Source organism: Ischnura elegans, chromosome 3, assembly GCF_921293095.1.
Source record: "Ischnura elegans chromosome 3, ioIscEleg1.1, whole genome shotgun sequence".
Lineage (NCBI taxonomy): Eukaryota > Metazoa > Arthropoda > Insecta > Odonata > Coenagrionidae > Ischnura > Ischnura elegans.
Window position 1 is genome coordinate 36874875 of NC_060248.1, and position 22650 is coordinate 36897524.

Here is a 22650-nt window from a genome sequence, read left to right on the forward strand (position 1 = left end):
ACTAAGGTAGTGTGGTTTTGTAAAGTATCGCGAGCGAGGAATGCGAGACTCAAGATAAAAGTAGGTGGGGAAAAACTTGAGCAGGTAGAGCAATTTAACCATTTGGGCAGCACATTAGAGGAAAACGGACACAGTAGCAAGGAGATCAGGAAGCGAATGGCACTAGCAAAGGAGGCGTTCATGAACAGGAAGGAGCTTCTGAGAGGATCGTTATGCAAGAGTTTAAAGAAAAGGTTAGTGAAGAGCTTGATCTGGAGAGTAGCTCTCTAAGGTGCGGAAACGTTGACACTGAAAAAAGAAGACGAGAGAAGATTGGATGCATTCAAGATGTGGGTATGGAGAAGAATGGAGAGGGTGAAATGGACGGAGAGGAAAAGGAACGACGAAGTGTTGGATATGGTGGGTGAGGAGAGGCAGCTTTTAGATGAGATACAGAGGAGAAATAAGGTATAGATAGAGGGAGTACTTAGCGGGGAGGGGATGTTGAAAATGGTGTTAGAGGGTAGAATGTTAGGGAAACGAGGGAGGGGAAGGAAAAGAATAGGATTTTTAGATACATAGATTGAAAGGGAGTAGGCCTTACAGTGAAGTGAAGAAGGCAGTGCTGGAAGGAAAGGGAGGCTCCCAGATCACTTCTTTAATACTCCATGGAAACCTACCTTAATCGGTAGAATACTATAATAATACATAATGCCTCCCATATTTATCACTATAGAATCAATATACATATTTACCTCTTTAACTCCTAATTTGAATTATTCCATCATCGAATTGCTAAAAAAAATCCTTTCATTCAACTTCAATCTAGGATGCTACTGCATAAGCATTTTGATACTTACACAGATGATGGCTTAAGTCCATCCATTCAAGTTATTAAAATAACTTTGATGGATGTGAATAATGCACTTCTAGACATTGGAAGTACATAAATGTACAGGAAAACAATTCATTAGGAGGTCTGAACAATTCAATTCATCACCAACTCTCCATTAAAAAATGATGTAGATAAGACTTTCTAAATTTCCAAAAGAATTAAAAGAAAAAACTTACCATGTACATATTTTTTGTAGAGTGGAAAAATTGGTCCAATAGACCACCTCCCGACTGGGCTGATTTTGAACTTGTGACCGCCAATCCAGCGGACGAAGACTCAAGTTGGCATGCACTGATATAACCTCTTAGCACACTTTCCTCCACTGTGCAGAACAGCATTGATGCCACAGATGGATTTGAGTATGATGACAAAACACTGAACAACTCAGAGGCTCCTTGGATATGCTCTTTTGCTGAGGCATATTTCTCACGAAAAAAGAAATATGCTCCGAGATCATAATGAATCTGAGAAAAAATGAACACGAGATAAGAAAAAAATTAAGTAATTGAAAGCTAAATTGACTTTAATTGAGAAGGGAAAAAATATAGAAAATTTGCGCAGTAATTATTTCCCTGCTCTCTCAGGAAGTTACTCAGATGGAGGACCCATGTGGTTCCTCTTGTAACAGTTCTTCCTCAGCTAATGCCAAAGGTGGATCTATGCTCTAAGGGAGGCTCCCAGATCACTTCTTGAATACTCCATGGAAACCTACCTTAATCGGTAGAATACTATAATAATAATGCCTCCCATATTTCTCACTATATAATCAATATATATACCTTAATATACAATATATATACTCTTTAACCACTAATTTGAATTATTTCATCATCGAATTGCTCCAAAATTCCTTTAATTCCCCCCCCCCCCCCCCCCCCATTGGGTCAAAGCATACAATAGATAAAATTGGCATTTTGGGGGTTGTCACTTTCTACTAAAGTATTTAGTAATATTTTCCCATATATTTACCTACTTTAACGAATTGAAATTCTAATTAGTTCTGAACTTAGGGCATATTTTACACCCTTTTGGTATGTTACAATCCGGGAGCAGATCCAGAGAGGGGCATCAGGTATTCAATTTACACTAGAGAGAGTGGTAAATTTGTTCATACCTCCACTACTACTGGGAGTATCCTGGATCCGCCACTGGCTAATGCCAAAAAGTTGCTTGTGGTTCAATAGGGCGTGAGACCCATTGAACTCATTGTGCATCAGGTTGCATAACAAGGGGAATCAATAAAAATGTTTAAAAGAAAGAACTTGCCAACTATGAGACGTGATAGCAACCAACAAATTAAAATCATACACATAAATCGAGATGCAATATTTCCTTCAGCTATGTGGAATATTTCAAGCCTGTTGAGTGAAAAATGGTGAAATTCACAGTCCAGGAGAATTTTTTACATGATACTTGCAGTGGTAGATACAGATGGGGGCGCACGCCCCCCCTTTGCAGGGCTGCCCGTGTTGCTAAACATTGCAGAACCACAATTATTACTTGTTTATATCATAAGATGGCACTGTCTTGTAATTGTGTGTAATAAATTTTATTAAAATTTTCTTAAACTCTGCATATGACTTGATTATTTTTTATAAGAATAAAAGGAAGGTTAACTCATTATATCTCATGCGCCCCCCCATGGGTTTTTTCTGTATCCGCTACTGTACTTGTTGTGAATATTCTCAAGTTATCTTCCATATTTCCAAAAATTTCATCATATTTTATTCATTTCTTTAATACACAAGGAGCCCCATTAAATCAGATATCTTAGCAAGACTCATGGTGGTATCTGCTGAAAATTTTTTAACTAAGACAAATGCTACACGAATATAAAAGACTGTAACGTCATCGCCGTTACACTTGAATCCTTTACCTCAACAATTCCTTTCAACCCTCTGTTATATTTCAAGGGTTCGCATTTGAAGTTGTCTTTTGCTTTCTCTCCGACCTCCCAGAGGTAATGTAAGTAGTAAAGAGAGACGTAATAAAGATGGCTGCACTGTGATTGAAACTTGGTTCTCTCTTGAGTTTTTATTTGAATTAAAAAAAGAGTTCACAAGTAACCTCTCAGAGTAAAGATGTAACAACAAACGATGTGCTGAGATATAACACCCTCAATAAATAAACTAAATGGAAAATTAAAATATCATTCTTACGCAGGATAACCAACCTGACACTGCACAGACCTACTGAGAGGTAACATGAAAAACTACTTGGTAAAGATCTCATAGCACAGAAACAACCTACCTGACAATGGAATTCTTGAGGTGAGAGCAAAGTGCACTGACTCCAATCATGCATAGCAGCCTCATCGCAGCTGTCCTCAGTTGGGAGAGTAAATGAAGAAAAGTCAGGCATTAACGGGGAAGGGTAGTTTGTGGGCTGAGCCCCAGGCAGCGTAGCAACTTTTTCTAATACATCAATTGACTCCGGAATAAGATTCTCCAAGCCTCTCATTATATCTTCAACAATGTTTGGAGCTATGTACCATGCATCTTGCAAACCAGGTCTGAAAAAGGAGAGCCCATTACAAGTCATTCACGAATTTTTGCAGGATGAACATGTATGAAGTACACAATAGGTACAAGTAAAAATTAAATATAATCAGCCACCATATAAATCTGATCACATTTCGCATGAAATACTTGATGGGAAAAATGGTCACATCCATGAAATAAATAATATTCAACTCACATAGGAATGTATGGTAATCGAGCTTGCTTCGTTGGGATACGATTGAGACGTACAGCTCGAATGACCCAACGATGGCATAAGGTGAGAGCAAAAAGAGCTACACCAGCATCTCCTTGAGGCTCCAATTTACCCCTCATACGACTTTTTTCCAAATTACAAGCAACTTCCTTAGCTAATGCACCCAAAACTCCAATCGCCCCACTGTATTTTTCCTCACGGTTTAACATTACTGTTTCTACCACAGGTCTACTCAAACACATAATGAGCAGTTCCTGGATCAAGGTTACTTGCATTGTTAAGGGAAGCCTGAAATAAGTTAAAAGTCACATATTAGCAGCAGCAAAATATGGAGAATCGCTGTTGTTTTTACGAAAAAAAAATACATTTAAATACAAAAATAGGTAAAATATAAGGCTAATGTGATACTAACTTTGTTTCCAGTACAGATAGGTCCCATTTTAAAAATGCAGCAACTTTTAAAGAAAGAAGTCTCAATGCGAGCACCTTCTTACTGACTCTGTAACCCTCATCAGGTTTAATATCAGGGAATTTTATTTCACCATCATTTGGTTTCGGCTCTATCTTTTCTGCTTCCTTCTGGTCGGCCGCGACAGCCAAAAATTTTATGATGAGCTCTGTAGCCGACAGATCTGTAAAAAAACTTACTGTTGGCGGGCACCCATTTAAAATCATTTACATACAGCCAAATCACCTAATGTATCATACCTGGGGATGGCTTCTGCAAATGCTCCACGAGCAGTGACGGGTTGAGCAGAAACTCAAACCAAAACATTGTACCGGTTGACACTTTTATTATACGACGGGTTGTTTATAACGAATTTGCCGCTATGAATATCATCACGCACACCTCAGCGGCTCCTGGCTCAAATGAAACCTAAAAATTGGCCTAAACTTCAATACTGGAAAAGGAAAATTCACAGAAAAGTATAAAAAGTTACGCAAAATAATAAATAACAAGCCGCTGTGGGATTACTGAGGCTCGCGCGGTACGCCATATTATAACAAATAACTAACGATATACCGGGAACTACGGAGGTAATTTCAAATCGGAGAACTGCGTCAACACGTTCTGTTTACATGCATTGCCGGGATTTCGTTTGCATAATTTCTCAATTTAAAAAATCACACAAATTAAATGATAAGTTAAATTATCAACTTATATAATGACCGGAATCATCTCGATACTCCTGCATAGCACCAAAATTGTATTATCGAGTTTGGAAAATACTCAGAGTAATCCTTACTCTGAGGGAAAATATTCACCAACTTTTCGTGAGACAATCAGACTCGTGTCGCCAGAGGCAGTCCATAAAAAGACATTGATAAGAAACTGGCTACATTCCAATAATTAGGAAAATAAAATACATTCTCCCATAAGGGTGAGTAAAGTGCACGATAACCTAAGTTCTCAGTTCCATAAATTGTGCATTTTCAATTTTTCGCAATTTCTAGTCCTCTCTCGATAGTTCCTAATGAATTACATTAACAGGAATCCAGAAGAAATAGCTTTATAGCATGTGGTATGGTTAGGCGATAGCATAATTATACGCTATGGATTAGAGGAAATAATGTAGTATTTTGCATAAAAAATCAAGGATATATTTTTCCCAGTAACCACTTCAAATTTTATTGATACATATCTGGTATCATTATCTATCATAGTGAAAATGTAGCAATTTGTACGTGGATCTTGAAAGAAGATCTAGAAGGAAACAAAATATGTACTTCCTAAAAATAATTGCCCATGATCACCTTCACCATTAGCAATAGTTTTAAAATTAAAGATGTAGTAAATGTCCACTATCTTGTTGATTCGCAAAACTATTTTCGACGCATTCATGCTTCATCTTCGGGTAATCTTCGTGGTCCCGAGTTGTGGGAGTTTTTATACCTGGTGTAAACTTGAGCACGAAAACTCCCACCACTCTGAACCACAAAAGAGTACCTGAAGATGACGAATGACTGCATCGAAACTAGTTGTATAAGAGTCAAGTGAAATGAAAGTCAAGTGAAAGTCATGAAAGTGGAAATACATTATTAATTCCTTTGCATGTTTCATTTTACATCATTATGCTGCACAACACTTCACCTCACGCCATTGTTTTCAATACCTGTAACTTGGAAATCAATTTATAAAACTTAACGGCTTTGCTCTAAGTTTCATGATCTAGTACTTTGGCAATTAGGAATTGTGAAGCATAGAATATCATCAATTTTTATCAAATGGTAGCACTAATAAACGCTGAAAATATTAAAATTATTACCAAGAGTGCATCTGAGGCTTTCACGGTAACGCTAGAGGTTGACCTTCCCAAAATCCCTTTGACTTCAACGTCAGGCATGGATTCAACATTCTGGCGAATTTCATCAACCTCACAGCAATAGCAGAAGCCTCCATCAATGACTTCTGGAGACCACCCTAACCACTTCAATTTGTCGCAAATACTGTTGCAAAGAATAAGAGACTCAGGAATTTCCGTGAGATAAGGGTTGTTTACTCCAGCGAAAGCAACAGCGGAGCCAGTTTTGGGCTCATAGGCAATCCTCCAAAGCAACGCAGGCACGTCAATCAAACCATGGCCGCTTTCATCCAATGCAAGCGATAAACCCCGTTGAGTCCCATTAGAGTCCGGTAAAGTCATGACCCCATATGCTCCAGTCCACACTAAAAGTTGGATGCCATTATTCGCAGCAAATTCTCTCAAGCTTTCGTCTAGATCATTCCAATTTTTAGAATCGGCGTATTGCCACTGTGGAACGGAATTAACGTACTGGTGCGTGCCGCTCTTTTGGGAGCTGTAGTCAAAATCGCCGTCGGTGGTCAGAAGTCCAGGAGAAAGGAAGCGACCCGCTGTCTCGTTGATGTATTTGCCTCCCAATTCCGAAGACCCTAGGAGTTTGGACACGACTTCTCGCTGGGCTCGCGGTGAATAGAGCTCTTCGAGGTCCATGTTTTCATAAAAGCCACCAGCGCAGAGAGATCCGTTGAACGGGAAACCTCCTTTGCGCCATCCAATGGTACGCGACAGCGCGGACATTGAGTAAATGACGTTGAATTTGCGAGAGTCGAAGCATCCCTTGTAAAGGAGGACGAACTTATCATCTTTTGGCAAACCGAAACCCACCTCGACGGAGAGCAAAGGGGAGTGACAGTCAGAATCTTCGCTTGCAGAGTAGCGTGCCGTGCTTTCAGTGCTGTTGGCGCAATTCAACAGCGACAATTCCATCTCTTTGTACCCACCGGGCGTTGGGACAGTGAATTTGGTGCCGGAGATGCATACTATATTGGCGTCCTGAAACTCGATATTTGGGAGAAAGTTCATATTTCCGGTGCAAACCATGCGCATACCACCTCCTTTAGGAATGCGGATGACACCATTCAGATCTGGTAACACGAAGCGAGGATTGTCCTCTATGGTAAGCATTAAAGGTAGTGGGGTGGGCAGGTCGTCTTCGAAGTTCAAGCGGCAGCCTGAGTCCCCATTGCTCAAGACAGAGGAATCACCGAGAGATTCGTTGTTCGCCAAGGTGGTTGCGTGGAGGTTAATCAGAAAAATATAACACATTGTGCATATTAAATGCATAGCATATGCCTAAAAAGAAAACCAAATGAATAACCGAATCAAAATCCCCGAATAAATTGATTGTCTTCAGAAAAATGAGAAAGCACATTAATTTACATGAATTGTAATCTTAAAATCCTCGATCAATAGCACACACAGCAAAATTTCAACGTACTTTTTTATTTAATCTCACTGACCACTGATGCTGTAAGACCTGAGATTCCTATTTTTCCTTTTCCGGCACCACATCCGTAAAATGAGTAGCTCTTCAATACCAATGAGGAGGAATTGGCCCATAATTTTGCAGGTGGCTGGAAAAATATCCGATAAGGTTACCATGGCAACGTCCCACCGTCATACCGTTGGATCTATATGATTCAATCGTATAAGCAAGTGAGTAATTTACCAAAGGGCTTGCCAATAATCTAGATAATCCTCTGCCATATGTCACTTTATTCTGTTGCGTCAATAAAGAGTTAATAAGCTCCAATAATACTCAAGAACTGGATTTCTAGAATTCGAGGTGGAGGTTTTGGTTGGTGTAATTCCTCTTAGCATCAGGAAATATTAAAATCAAATATCCGTACTCTAGTTAAAATATCTAATAGTAAAACGGCTATTCTCGTGATTAATCACACCTTAACACAAGGTATCATTTAAGGATAATCAATTTTAAGGATAATCACAATTTCATAAAAATTATTATTTGAAGGGCAATTAATATCAAATTGAAATAACAAAACTGAAACTTGGATTTCTACAATTAAATGAACTTGATAAATCAATCGTTAGATTATATTCCATGAGTAGCAAATTTGATTAGCGTAATATGATTCCACCTCTCTATTTAGAACCACGAAAAAACTATTAAAAACTAATAACAACAAAAATTTGCAGAGGAAAAATCAATTTTCATTCAAATAAGTTATATGGAAAATCATCTTGCTGTTGCCCATTCGAAGAGCAGTGGTATCTCCTCGAGATCGGAACAGGGAAGATGTTTTCCTCCCTTATCCGACAGAAAACATTTGTCGATGAGGATTTAGCACTTTTAAATGGAGCATCATCTCTAAACGTCGCGTATGGCGGAATGCGCCACATTTTCACAGGTAATAGGCCCCTGACTAAGGGTAGAAATAAACATTTTATTAAAATTAGAAAATGTGCCTTGAATAGGAATATCTATTCAAAGTGCCAAATTACAGTTAATCCATATACCCAATGGTACTTTTATAAGTACTCCTCTAACCAAAATCGATCTCAGGATCCACCTCTGCTGCAGATAATTTAGAAAAAGGAGTAGCTAAGAAGTTAATTTTTTAAGTACGTATACTGTCACTAAAAACAATAAGGGAAACGACGCAAAATTTATTTCTGACTTTGTGATGCAAAATTGACTGATTAACTGAATGAAAAAGATTTCTCTTTAAGTGATATAAGTTCAAGAAAATGATTTGGAAAAGTTAGAGATTGCTATGAGATTTCGTGCTCTTCCCAAATCATGCCTCTTATCAATCCATAATGGTAATTAATGGCCCAAATTATTGGTTTCGTGTTATTTACTCACACCAGAGGGATTGTCTTCGAAATGGGTATTTTTCATATCGATTGGTGGGAGGAATCGCGGAGGCTTTTGTAAATATATTTTTTTCCTCTTCATGACTTCTTATTTAAAACTATCGAGAGAGATTAGGATTCATAAATCTTTCTTTAAGTAGGCGATTGAAGTAAAAATTAAATAATCTGCCAGATAATTCATAGTGATAATATCTGACTCTACTATAGTTACATGAATAAATTACCTCCATAACAGGAAACAGTAGCATCATTTTCAGTCAACTATACATGTCAATATCTCCCAATTATGACGTCGTCATACCCCCATTTGCAATCATTTAATGCTTTCTTCAGTATTTTAATATTTTCCGTATTTCAACCCTATGCTTCTTAGAAGAACAAAATTACGCCATACATGTGCCATTAACATAAAGCATCAATAAAAGGTTTAAGGCATTAAGACTCTTCAATTCGACTAAACAGTGCCGTGGGAGACCTTAGGATAACAGGGAGAAAAAATAAAAACACTAGTGTTACAATAAAAACAATATATTTATGCCAAATTCAAAGGTAAATAATCATAGTCCATTTCTAGGATAGGTAATTAATTAAAATGGAAACAATTTTTTTGCATGACATCACGATGCTAAAAAATAGATTATTGCATGTGATGCTAAGAAATGCAGAATTCTGTTGATACATAGGACTGTGCACAGATCAGGTACTATTCCTCGTGCTCGACACTTTTTAAAGGCAAAAATTCAGCATCATTTTGGAGATTTTCTGTATGCGCAGTTTTACCGGTACAACTGTATTACACTGATAAATAGTCTTTTGCACTCATTAACTTTTTGTCGCATAATGCTACCATTCAGTCCTTATCCATCCAATCTGTCAAATCGAGCGTCAAATTACCAGCTCTTTCTAATGTTCTTTCCTAATAATGAAAAAAATAACTTTCCTCGCTGGTATAAAACTGAATTATCCCCGAAACATAGGATTGCATGGGAGAACTGTCGTAAATGAGCTCAGCACAGTCACGAGGAAAACATCCTTTCGAGTTTCAATGTTCAGTTCGCGTTGAGTTTTCGGTGATGACTTCAGTTGATATTTCATAAGCTCTGTTGGTTTCGGTTGATATGTCATAATATTCGTTGCACCAGTAGGGAATCACAACCGAAGGATATGGTAGGATGGGCATCCATTCTAATGGAGCCATTTTGGGAGGTGCAAAAATTCTCAGGACAACCATCTCATTAACTGAATTTTATAAGCCTTAGGTGGTCATATACGACCTCCTCGCCTGGCATATCCGAACACCGTTCACAAACACCAAATACAAAGGCGCTCTGTAGAAAATTTCGACTGTCGAAACGCGTCGAGTCAGTTAAAATTATGGACTACGTCACTGTATCTTATTTCAATTGTTTGAGCTTCAAGGGTCTCAACTAGGGCCTCTACCGTGTCACACGAGGAGACCTGTCGTTTCCATCGCAGGGATACTTTTCACCACTTTCCTCAATTCGTCTACCTCGCAGCAATAGGAGTAGCCTTCTCTAATGCTGCTGCCCCGCCACTTTAACCAACCGATCTTCTCGCAGACGTCTTTGCACAAGATTAGCGACTCGGGAACGGTTGTCAGGTAAGGATTGTTGACGCCCACGAAAGCTGCGGCGCGGCCGCTCTCTCTGTCTAGAGCGATCTTCCAGTAGACGGCTGGTACCTCGATCTGGCCGTTGCCGTTCTCGTCGAGCTGTAGGGCGATCCTCGAGTCCCGTCCGTCGTCGTCAGGGAGGGTGGAGACTCCGTATATTCCCGTCCAAACCGAGAGGTCCGTGCGGGAAGAGGATGCGAATTGGCGGAGGCTAACTTCCAGGGAAGCCCAGTTCCCGGCGTTGAACGCGTGCCACTGCGGAGCCGCGTTGACAAAGAAGAACGTGGCCCTCTGATGGGAGCCGTAGATGAAGTCCCCCTTGGCGGAGAGGTGACCGCGGGCGAGGAAATTGTCTCCCTCCTCGGGGACGTACCTGAGGCCAAGTTGGTTTGATCCAAGGATCTTCGATATGGTCTCCCTCTGCCTATCCCTGGAATAGAGTGCGTTCACGGGGAGGCTCCCGTAGAACTTCCCCTTAGTGTACTTGCGACGTGGGACTCCCCTCTGGTAAGCGGATACGACGTGCGGCATCTCGAAGTGGGTGTAAATAGCGTTCAAGGATCGGTTGTCGAAGCAACCGTCAATGATGCGGAGGAATTGATTGTCGGCTGGGAGGACGAAACCGATTTCTAGGGGTGAATTCGGCGGGCGACAGTCCTGGTCTAAGTCCTTGCGATATCGAGCGGTGCTAAAAGGGTACTGAGAACATGTCAGGTTCCGAAATTCCACCTCCATCGCGACTCCAGCCGGCGTCATCACCTGGAAAGCGGTCCCAGAAGAACAGGTGACGACAGTTTCCGCAGTTTCGGCGAATGAGAGGACGTTGGAGGAGCCTGAGCAGGCCAGTCTGAGTTTACCGCCCGCCGGAACTCGAAGATTACCTTTTGCATCGGGGAGAGCCGTCGCAGCTGGGTTGCTTGCGAGTAGGATAAGGGGAGCGTATTCGGACAAACCCCCGTTCACAGCGACGCTACAGCCTTTCTTTAAGTTTTCTCCGTTTTGCACAAGCAGCTGCTTTGTTGAAGCGGAAGCATAGTTCTTCAGGAAGCCCAAGTAGAAAATGGCCAGAACCAAGGGTGGAAATAAATCGTAAAAAATGGATGCACTGCGGAACTTCATTTTGGAGCACCGAAAATCGACGAATCAGCTGACCAAATCAACCAGATGGCCAAATTATAATCCCTTTGATCAGGAATAGCTCTAAAAAAATCCAAAGTGAGTAACAAAACCTTCTTTTAAATATTTTCTTTCAAAACAAGAATAAAGATTTGCTTTTCCGAATATATTTGCTTCGGTAATTCTTGAAAAAATTATTACCGACTTAAATGCGATCCATCTTGCCTCCTCCTACTGATATATCCAAGGGATGAACACAACAAATGGAGTAACTGGCAATGGTTGAGAAATAAGTCGCCACCAACAGACACGCGAAAACAAATACGTCACTCGGAGGTGCAAAATCAGCTTATTAGGACGTGAATACGACAATAGCAACGAGTTGCGAGGCAGCACCAGGGAAACGCCAGACTGAGGAAAGGTTTTCTTGATGATTCTTCCACGGGAAATCGTCTACTGAGGGGGAAGAGGAGCACGTCAGCGTATTTATAAAGGGAAAGCATGAGGCGAGATGCCAGTGGGTGTCGAGGTGATTGGTACCTACGGCGCTGTTGTCGAGTTTCCGCGCAGATGCCATGAGAATGAAAGCAGCATTTTTTCCTACAACGCGGTGGGAGGAAACAAAAAACAGCTGATAGTCTGCGAGGTGCCCACCGTGTACCGATTTCCAGTGCTTTGTAATTCCCGCTGCGTGTCCACGCGTAATCATAACCTACTTATCCTAATATAGATGAATAGTGCCAATACCTGACAATAGATTGGATTTAAACCATAAAATTGATTGTGACGACACACCTCTGAGTGCGCGCAGACGTCAGGAGATATCTTTATACAAATTATCCTTCTTTCGAAATTGAACTTCAGAAGGCCATAAGATCAAGGTCATCGGTGCAGCGAATATTCACTCAACATCCCAAAATATAGTGTTATTCATTATAGCATGGATCCGCAGATACATATGCTTCTTTAGTTGGAGGCTTATGTGAACAGCAGTAAATACATAAAAGTGGCCGTAATTTAAGTCAGTCATAAGTTCCGTTTCTTACTTTGAATTCTCTGAACGTAAGTTCATCTCGCTGATAATGTGACTGAATGGAAGTTTATCCACCTATAGAGGATATCACCTCTAAGTCTGCCTTCTTCAGGTCACCATTAGGACTACCCGCAACAGAACGTAGAACTAAAACTGGACCACTCTTTTCTGTATTCCGATATTTTATTTTTTATTTTATTTTCACACCACCGGATACGGCTCTTATTGGCCATTTTACACGGGTGTGTTCAACAAATGCAACTAGTAAACGTACTCAAATAACCATGCCCTGGACCAGGGAAACCTCCCCAGACGGGACTCGAACCCGCGACCTCTCGTTTGGCAGGCGAGAACGTTACCCCGCTGCCACCGAGGCCACGGAAAAATCGTCGCCGTTGAGTATATAAATTTGCTATCAGATCTTTGCATGAAGGAATTCGGATAATACTAGCGCAAAAATTCTTAGAATGAAACCAATAAATTTTGTTAACCTTTGGCGATTTTCTGAGATGAAGTGAAAGAGCAGTGCAATGAGGAAAAGTGCAAATAAGACGAGAGCAGGGACGAACACAAGTCAACAGTGATTTTTTCACATATATTATTCCGAGGTAATAACTGATAGTCATATTTCTCGACCCAGGTCGATATAACTTCTTAAAATCCTCATATATTTATCTTCATGATTAAAAGATATAAATCCATTAAGATTCAGGTGAAAAATGAATGATCGCCTGGAGTCATAAAACTGAACCTTGGCCTTCAATCTCGCCTCTTTCCATCAGTCATAATTTCAGTTCAACGTCAGCATTCTACCAAATTTTTTTCAATATATACCTCATGTACAGCGTCCGTGTTTTTATGCGTGAGTCATTTACGGTGATTGAGGATGGCGTGATAGTAATAAGGACTTTACAGCTCCCTTACACCGTAGGCCTTCTGCAAAATTATATATTATCCCTTGAAGTTTTGACGGCTACGAACTTGTTTCTCTGCAGGTATTATAGCTTTTAGACATAATTTTATGTCAAGCAAACGAAGGGTACACCAATATTTGAAGATTGAGGAAGTTTTAAAAGCCATTCCCTATTAAAGTACCCATATTACCAATATCATGATTTAGACAATTGCAAACACTTTGTTCCAAAAATCTGCCAAATTTTATAAACTCTTTGCTGTATTCTGAATAATCTGCTGAATAATTATTCATCGGGAAAGAATGCGAGTGCATTAAATAAATTTTATTCTTTCTATTGCATCAGATGTGGAGAATAATTACAGAGAATTAAATATTCATCGACATCGCATGCGCCGTAATTTAAGTAAATCCTAACTTAATTAACGACAGGCATTAACACGAATTCAATGCAGAGTTCTCCGAAAATGATAACTCATGGCGGCTGTGTAGAACTGAATATTGATATATTTTCCAAGATATATTTTACTGCTCATACAGGCACTCGAGGGGTTACTCCCGTTCACCATTATGTCTATCTTCCCATTTTTACTCAACCCGAAGTCATCGGGGTAATATCCTTGCCACCGAAAGCGAAAATCTTTTTTTCAAAATGAATTGCAGCTGGGATTTTGAATTGGTGGCATAGTCCATTATACGTGAAAAAAAGACTACATGAAAGCATAATTTATGCGTGCGAAGTTTTACCAGTGGATACTATCAGAAAGCTGCTTTTAAGAGCTGAGAAATATCATGCCATTGTATGATGGCTACAGCTCACAAAAACATTCATAATATTTTTAGTACTCATAAGTAAGAATTATTCCACAGGTTTTTCGTGCATGTCCTCTTCCTCCAAAAATTGTACAATAAATATAGATAAACCCCAAACTGTTGCGATTTTCTCGTGCATGCTTTTTTTTCATACCGAGGTACGAAATCAAATATTTCATGAAAAAATAATTACCAGGCAAGGAATATTTCTTTTAAGTAAAATTTTGGACCCGTTGTTTCGATACTGAGTTTCCCACATCTTCTGTTGTCGGACTCTGGGTCACCGGAGTATATATATCCTTATCAGCAAAACAAACGCCTTTCGCCGATTCGCATTGCCACTATTTGTTTTGTACTTGTGGCGTCAACAGTACGAGTACGTAGAAGAAGACTTGATGACAATGCAATTTTAACGAACGAGTTTTGCTTGTGCGTGATGAAGGAAAGCTGTTTTCATGCTAAGTTTAGTATATTATTAGTGTCAAAGTGTGATGACAGTAACTGACAAAAATATTCTTAAATTTTGGTAGCCATCACACGGAACATGTTTTCTATATAGTTTTCGCGCAGGTCCCCATTCCTCGGAAGCCAAAGAATCCGGAAAATTCCTGTGTGTCGCGATGCTCTCCTATAGCAGGCCTGGGGTAGGAAGTGAATTCTTTAATTACAAATGATTTATCGAGTAAAGAATATGGCGTTAATCTTTTTTTTGTCCCGCTTTTTCCTTAATGAGGTTTATGACATCGAAACAAGGGTTTACCCAGGATCAAAACTAGGAGGGGGAAAGCCATGGTTGTTCAAGTTGTAGGTAAGATGGAAAAGGTGAATAAAACCAGCATTTTAAACCGTAACAACTCTTTATTAGTTTTAAAAAGTATTTTATTGAAAAAATATTATTTTCCTCAAAGACATTTGTAATTTTTGCTTCTAGGGTGGGGGGAGGGCAGCAGCCACCTCCTGCCCCTCGCCGGGTACGCCCATGCTTCGAAATAGAACTAGGCTGAGAGTTATGACGAAACACAATGCATACCGATTTCAATGAACGAATATTAAACCGTTCGAAGGGAATTTTAATTCAGTGAGTTGGCAATAAAAACGTAAAGCCCGACTGTTTTCTGTTTTAATGATACATTAACTGTACCATTCCTTGGTTTTATCGTCCCAGTGGATAATCAGCTTCTCCCAGTAACATAAAAAGCAAGCGTGATTTCATTTGCATTTAAAATTTCCATAACCTTACTCCTCGCCTCTCAACAAGTTCATTGAACCAACCCTGCTGCCGATTTCTCCTTTGGGTATGTGGTGTCGCATATTTTTTCTAACGTATTTCCATTTTTTCCGCAATGGTTTTCCTCAACAATGAAGGACAACGTAAATACGTATAAAAAATATTTTGCCTAAAATATTGACTCGTGGTGTCTCTGTAAACCAATTACTCTTTATTAGATCAGGACGAAAACAAATAAATATGCTCGAAATGTTTATTCAATTTTTACTCAAGTATTAAAATCTGATTTAAAGAATTCACCTTGCAAAGATAGCCTAGGATAAAATATAAGGCGACAAAATGAGAATACTCATAGATGTTTATCGTATTCACAATAAGCATCATTGTGAAGTCTTTTATGACTCCAAACCAGGAAAATTCTCAAGAGTTTGCTAACGAGGCCTCAGATAACGGCCTCACTGTTGCGTTTCGTCTTACGGTTTTCCTTATGTCCAAACAATCGCTTGAAGGAAAATACAATACTTTATTGTGAATTAAATTAGCAATAAAAGCCGTTCAGAATTACGAATCAGGTACTATGTAAGTAAATATTGCGTACGTTCATTATAATAAAAACATAAGAAGTGCCCTTAAGAGGCGCGATTTATTTCAATTGAACGAGCAATCGGAAGCAGTAATGAATCACATTTGAGACGCTGCTTCATTGATGACTGAGCACATGATGAAATTCACTAAGTGGTCTTAGACGTGATCAAATATTAAGTACATACCATCTTGCAATTTATACAGTTCTCTACCGTATACTACGAAAACAAATAGAGCAATTTCTGGATTCATAAATGATATAATTGAGGACGAGATAAGAAATTTCTCTCAGAAAAAATCATAATTAGTGTTTAAGTCGGAATTTGTACGATGCATTCGATTTAAATTGCATAAACTACACAGAAAAAAATATTTGATTAAAACTATCAAACTGGTGTGATAGGGAGTATTTTTGTTAAATATACTTAAACTTTGATGTTAATTATTAAGCTCTTGATTTATTTTACTAAACGCTCTTGATATATTTCATCACACATTTTGATATTTCATAATTTGGTCAATTGTACGAAAGAGTTTGGTAAAAATAACTGAATTAATTCAATACGATTCTGAGTTTGGTAACTTTAATCGAAGTTATGATTAATTTTACGAAGGTGATTGCTTCTTTGGTAAAATATATAAAACTCTACATTGTTATGCAAATTTGGTTTGATAGAATTTACAGTGCTTCGTGATCTATCGAACGGTCTGTCGTTCCTCTTTTTTATGCTAATAAACATTTGCAGTAGAAAGATTCTTAAACAGGCATTACATAAAAGATAGGTTGGTAGAAATGATTTTGTTTTCATTATTTGTGATGGCGATAACGATTTAATTTGGTTTAGGTTCATTTTTCTGTTTTTTCCAGATTTAAATTGCAATGTTATCCGTAAGCTGGTGCATCAAAGACAATGATTGAATAGTGTATTATCATGGATATTAGAGCTGTTAGGAGATGTTTGTTTTTTTGACACATAAAAACTTTAATTAGAGGTATTCCTGAAATATAATCATTCGCGATCATGTTTGATAACATATGATAAAAGTCGTCATACTAGACCCAACCCATGCTAAGGATATCACCCAGCACGTTAAAGTCTACTCTATATCGATGTAAAAAGCCTGCAAATAAAGTTTTCTTGCGCATCTGCTCTAGATATTCATATGGAGTAACTACGTAATGCAATGGTGTGCATCAAGTATTCCTCTTAAGCTTACAAAGGGAAAGTGTAGTCACACCTTATTCACATTTCAAAACAAAGGTTGATTATTTACAATAATAATAATATATTACGGCGTTTGAATGGGCTATCGTCATGGTAAATAATTTAGTGTGGTTGTTAGAATCCAATGCTATCACTCGGGGGACCTGCGTTCAATGCTTCATATGGAAGTATTATTTTTCAACTTTTTGTTTGTATTTATTATGTAGAAACTTAAGTTAAACTTCTAATTTTATGATTTTCAATCAGAATAGTGTTTTCTGGGTTGAAAATCTTTCACATGGGCACGCTGCGTCGGTTTTATTATCCTTTCGATTTTGATAGTTTTTATCAAACTGTTGTGGTCATTTCGGCAACATTTACCAAACTAGTTTGATAGATTTTATCAATACCTAACAGTTAGAAGAGAGACGGCGGAAGAAGTGGTAGATTACTTGGTATGATCGTATAAACATCCTCTTGTATTAACACATTATTCGTAAAAATTCACATGATTTGTGACCGCTGTTCGTTCTCAGCGTTCATAATAGTACAAGCATTCTGAAGTTTATCCGCTAATCCATCCCCAAAAATTGAGTTGCGAAAGCAGGGCTTTTAAGCTAATGAGACGGTGGGTGATAATTTGCAACTTGGGAAGCGAGGAAACATGTTTAGCGCCTCATTATCTATTCTCCGCGAATCTCGAGAAAAATGGCGTGAGAAATAAAATTGATTTGAATTATAGATCGGCAACATAATTCACTTGAGGTAGGATTTCAGCTATTTCGAATTTTTTACTTCAAACCCCCACTAACGATATTTCATGGACAAAATCTATTGGTGAATAGCTTGTATCATACGATTATCAATTTTCTTTAGTAAATTATGGCGTTGAAGCCTCAGCCATCCCAAAAAAACGTAACCCAATCACCTTAAAACTAAGGGAACCCTATACTTCAGGTGATTTCTCCGTGAGATAGACGAGAAGAAAAAGCCAGAGGGAACCAGTATCATTTTTATCATTATAGGTGTATCAGTGTATTAGACACATGCACCAGCAGAGTTGAGGAAAATAGATTTATTCGATATCAGTTGACAATGGAACAGTTGAGCTTATATTGAGATAGTACTGCTGGCAAAAGATTTCCTCCGGTCTTCCCCGCGACTGAAGTCAAGAGAGAAATTTTTTTCAAGATTTTGATTGCCTAAGCAGGAAAAATGGATGTTATCAAAAGGTTTACCCAAAGCGATAATCCTATGAAAAAATTAAAAATAAAGATAATAAAAGGGCAATGGGATAAAGGCAAGAAAATTTTATAATAACTATAACCGTTAATAATAAATTCTGTGAAAAAGATAGTAAGAATTATTAATTTGAAATAAAATCATATGGAATAATTGGATATCTTATCTATACCACTTCCGAAAAATTGTCGCCAGCCAGTCGCTTTCTCCATCCAATTCCTGTCTTAATTTTGATGAACCTCTTACGGCAAGGGAAGCGCCATTATTATCCAAGGATACGAATGATGCTATCTCAATTAGGATCATAATGACACTTATGACGGTATTCATCCCCGCTTCTATCAAGGCCTTCGGCATCATCATCACTGGCAGTGGCGGATCCAGGATAGGGACAAGGGGGGGTTAAAATTGCAGCAGTAGTGAGGGTCGGAAAAAATTACTATTCTATCTAGGGTAAAAATGAATACTCAAGGTGGGGCGCCCCCCCCCCTCATAAATCCGCCACTGAATTCACTGGTCAACAATCCTAAAATTGGTTTGATATGCAGTTCTCAACAATCAGCTCTCCTATCAACTAATCTTTTCACACCTGCGTATTCCTTCTCTTTCACATATTTCTATACCTATTCTATGTATTCCATTAGAGGTTTTTCTTTTCCGTTCTTACCATCTACTTGTCCCTGATGATCGTCTTCATTAGGTCATCATCCCAAGAAAAATTGTTCAGCTTCAAAATGATGACCTGAGAAATGGATTGAATAAAGCTCGTCCTTCAGTTTTTGTCACTCAAAAATATATGCTGGAAGAAGTTAGTGAAAAGTATGAGGGAAGCAATTCTTAAATAAAAAACACATCCTTTTTCAAACAAATCTGAGTAAAAAGATGTTTAATACTATGATGAATTCCTTACGATACTGAAGAAATATATTTCACATTGCACCTCGTTTCCTATTTATTTCTTGCAACCGATCGAATAGTCACCGAGACAAAACAGTTCCATCTCGGGCATCTCGTCTTTTCGCAAGGGCAATAGACTAGCTTTCTCCATAAGCTAACTCCGCTCTCGCTTTCCCGTCAATTTCTTCACCCGCCCTGCCATTTAAAGCCGGCTTGGAAGCCGTTGCATCCACCCCATAGTTTACCTTGTAGAGTTGTTGTAGAGTCACCACATTTGTCTAGCCGCCAATCTCCTTCCCATTCCACTTTATCAGGCGCGAGTTTTCCTACCTGAAGCGGTTACTACAGTTGTGCTTGACCGAAAGCCTAACCTGGAGGTAAAAGTGATAAAACTTTTCTCATTTCGCATTCAATTCCCTGTCGGTTATGTCGCGTTTCAATGCACAGCTTATTCATCAGCTCGGCTTCAGATCGATAAGCTGAACTGCTATGACTTGGTTTCCCGTTTTATTTCATAAAGAAAAAAATCTAAATGGAATAAAAGTGATTGGAGGGTTTTTGTTCAGAAGAAAGAAAAAATACAGGATAAAAGACTACAACAATGATAACGCAGTCGCAGAATGCAGTAGCTTAATAAAGGTTTACATGTATCAATTGCAATGCATGTAAAAAGGATGATAATGGGCTGTTGATAATGATAGAAGAAAGCTTAATAGTAAAAATCCCACATTAAATAAACTATGAATTTTATTAAATAATTAAATGAATTTCACAGTGCGGAGTTCTAATATGTATAATGTTGTAATAGTAATCATGTGTTTTGAATTGTAACCACCACAGAATTGATATTCACGACATAGGTTGTCAATTAGATTGAATTTATAAATTATGTTTAGAAAAATACATTTATTACAAAAGCACAGAGGCATGCGAACAAGGCATAACAAAGATCAGACTTTAGCGGCATAGGCTTTGATACAGAAATTACCACTTTAGAAATATATCTCTCCAATCCTAGCTTGGATTAACCTTAAGCCCGTTAAACTTGTCTTCACATAATAATAATTACAGGTTCATTGCCACGGATGTGTTTGATTAACTGAAGGGAGGCAACGTATGTGGAAATTGTTTGTAATTCTCCGTAAATTTTGACTTTTGGCGATAAGTGAAAACATGGATAATTTTATTCCAACCGAATCACTGTAATTATCACTTTTGCAGCCTTTGTACGAATTACTTTGCACGTACAATTCGCACGTGTTGAAGCTTTAATCAATTGTTTTAGTTTCACAAGGCAGTTAATTCTTGATTTTTAAGATAAGAGACCACTGGTTTCGAATTTCGGAATCGTGGTGATGGTTTTGCGTAGTTCGTCCACCTCGCAACAGTATGAGAACCCTTGATCGATGTTGCTAGCATCCCACGGCAACCAGTCCAACTTATCGCACACGCTCTTGCACAAAATCAGGGACTCAGGTACAGGATTTAAATACGGGTTATTCACTCCGACGAAACCCACAGCCCGGCGGGTGGACGGCTCCAGGGCAACCTTCCAGTACAGAGCCGGGACGTCAATCTGGTCGTTTCCGTTCTCGTCCAGGTAAATCGATATCTTTTGTTCCACCCCGTTGACATCCGGGAGCGTGGTCACGCCGTAGCTACCGGTCCATACACTTAAATTGAGCTTAGAATTGGCCGCGAAGTCCCTCAGGTGGATCTCCAAGTTGGCCCAGTTAGCTCCGTTGAAGGACTGCCACTGAGGGGCGGCGTTGACGAAGTAAAACGTTGCTCTCTGCACTGCCCCGTAGATGAAGTCGGCTTTGGCGGAGAAGTGACCTCGGGCCAAATAGTAATCGCCCGAATCCTGAATGTATTTGTGTCCCAACTCTTCGGACCCGAGGATCTTCGAGATCACCTCCCTCTGCTTGTTCCTCGTGTAAATTTGGTTCACCGACAAGTTCCCGTAGAAGTAGCCCTGCATGAACCCGGGTCGCGGGAATCCACTCTCGTAACTCGATATCACGTAGGGCATGTCAAAGTGGGTGTAGATGGCGTTGAGAGATCTGTTGTCGAAGCACCCGTCGATTACTCTGAGGAAATGACCGTCACTGGGGAGGATGAAGCCGATCTCCGTCGGGGAGAACGGGGGCTGACAATCAGGGTCTTGCTCCTGCCGATAACGGGCCGTGCTGTAGGGGTATTCGGAGCAGGTCAATTTCGAAAACTCCACGTCCTCTTCGCTGCCGCCCGGAGTCGTGACTCGAAATGTCATGCCGGAGACACAGGTCACCACGGCCTCCGGAGACTCGGCAACTGAGAGATTGTTGTTGCCGCCTGAACACGCTAATCGCAGCATACCATCCTTTGGAACTACTAAACTTCCATTACCGTTAGGAAGAGCGAGGGATGGGGGCAAGTCGGTGGTCAGGATAAGGGGTTGGTGCTTTGGCAGTCCGCCGTTAATAGCAATGGAGCACCCATCCTCCACTTTCGGCAAAAAAGCATGGGCGATCTCAGCGAGAAAAATTTCAGGCAGAACTGAACCCAAGCACTGCGTCGACAGCGAGAGCGCAAGGAAGATCACGAATCTATTATTGAGATGCATGTTGAAGTCCTGAGCAGTTCGTTGAGAGTATTTGCACCCTACTACCTTATCTTGGCGATGATTGTACACTTATATTGGAAGCCAAAAGTTTTTTTTAATCTGGGGATTTTATTTTAACACTATGCCTGAGCTAAAATGGGATTATTGCTAAATCCAGGTGATAATCGCGGGATTGTTTTCAGCGATAAGGGATAAAATTTAATCGGAAAGATAATTCTATCCTAGTTTGGAATAATGCTCATATCTTCTTCTTTCAGTGGTCCCCCCACTTCACTCAAAATTGCAGAAGAAAAACTTCAGATGCTAAGATAGTGAGATAGATACGGAAATTTTATCGCTCTTGTGAACTATTTCATTTTCATTCGGGTCGTTTCATGATCAGGGATAACAAGTACTTCCCCATCAAAATAATGACATAACTGCGAGACAGACATTACGCACTCGGCACGATGAAAAGTCTCGAATTCATTATTTCCACGTTTTCTTCAGTACTTCAACATTTCTACGAATGCGATGAACAAAAAATAAGACCTCTCTACATGGGAACTCCACAGTATAAACATGATATCTGTAATGCTGGAATACGGAAAATCATAATGCTCAAAGTAATGGAACAGGTGAGAGATAAAGACATTTTACTATTATAG

The 22650-nt window shown here is 39.4% G+C and overlaps 2 protein-coding genes across 2 annotated transcripts in view; both read right to left on the bottom strand.

Annotated features, from left to right (window-relative positions):
• LOC124155666 (integrator complex subunit 8) overlaps positions 1–4597 on the bottom strand; it is a 28873-nt gene extending 24276 nt beyond the window's left edge. The window contains exons 1-5 of the mRNA XM_046529681.1: positions 4298–4597; positions 4002–4221; positions 3572–3877; positions 3125–3386; positions 1051–1338 (exon numbers count right to left, since the gene is read on the bottom strand). Coding sequence (XP_046385637.1) covers positions 1051–1338; positions 3125–3386; positions 3572–3877; positions 4002–4221; positions 4298–4364 — 1143 coding nt within the window. The 5' untranslated portion in view covers positions 4365–4597. The remainder of the gene's footprint in view (positions 1–1050; positions 1339–3124; positions 3387–3571; positions 3878–4001; positions 4222–4297) is intronic.
• A 594-nt stretch (positions 4598–5191) lies between these two features.
• LOC124155167 lies at positions 5192–22149 on the bottom strand. Its single transcript, XM_046528883.1, has 3 exons — positions 20717–22149; positions 10181–11500; positions 5192–7185 (listed from the first exon to the last, which is right to left on the bottom strand). Exons 1-3 carry the CDS (start codon positions 22001–22003, stop codon positions 5812–5814), a joined length of 3981 nt encoding a protein of 1326 aa, XP_046384839.1. The 5' UTR covers positions 22004–22149; the 3' UTR covers positions 5192–5811.
• Positions 22150–22650: the final 501 nt, after the last annotated feature.

Bases quoted from the DNA above. Each gene is read 5' to 3' on its own strand.
- LOC124155167 (XM_046528883.1), bottom strand. From the start codon at position 22,003: ATGCATCTCAATAATAGATTCGTGATCTTCCTTGCGCTCTCGCTGTCG. The intron at 11,501-20,716 runs TCTTAAAAATCA...TGATTCGTCGAT, and splicing joins TCGAAACCAGTGGTCTCTTA to TTTCGGTGCTCCAAAATGAA. The intron at 7,186-10,180 runs TGACACGGTAGA...TTTTCTTTTTAG, and splicing joins AAACGACAGGTCTCCTCGTG to GCATATGCTATGCATTTAAT.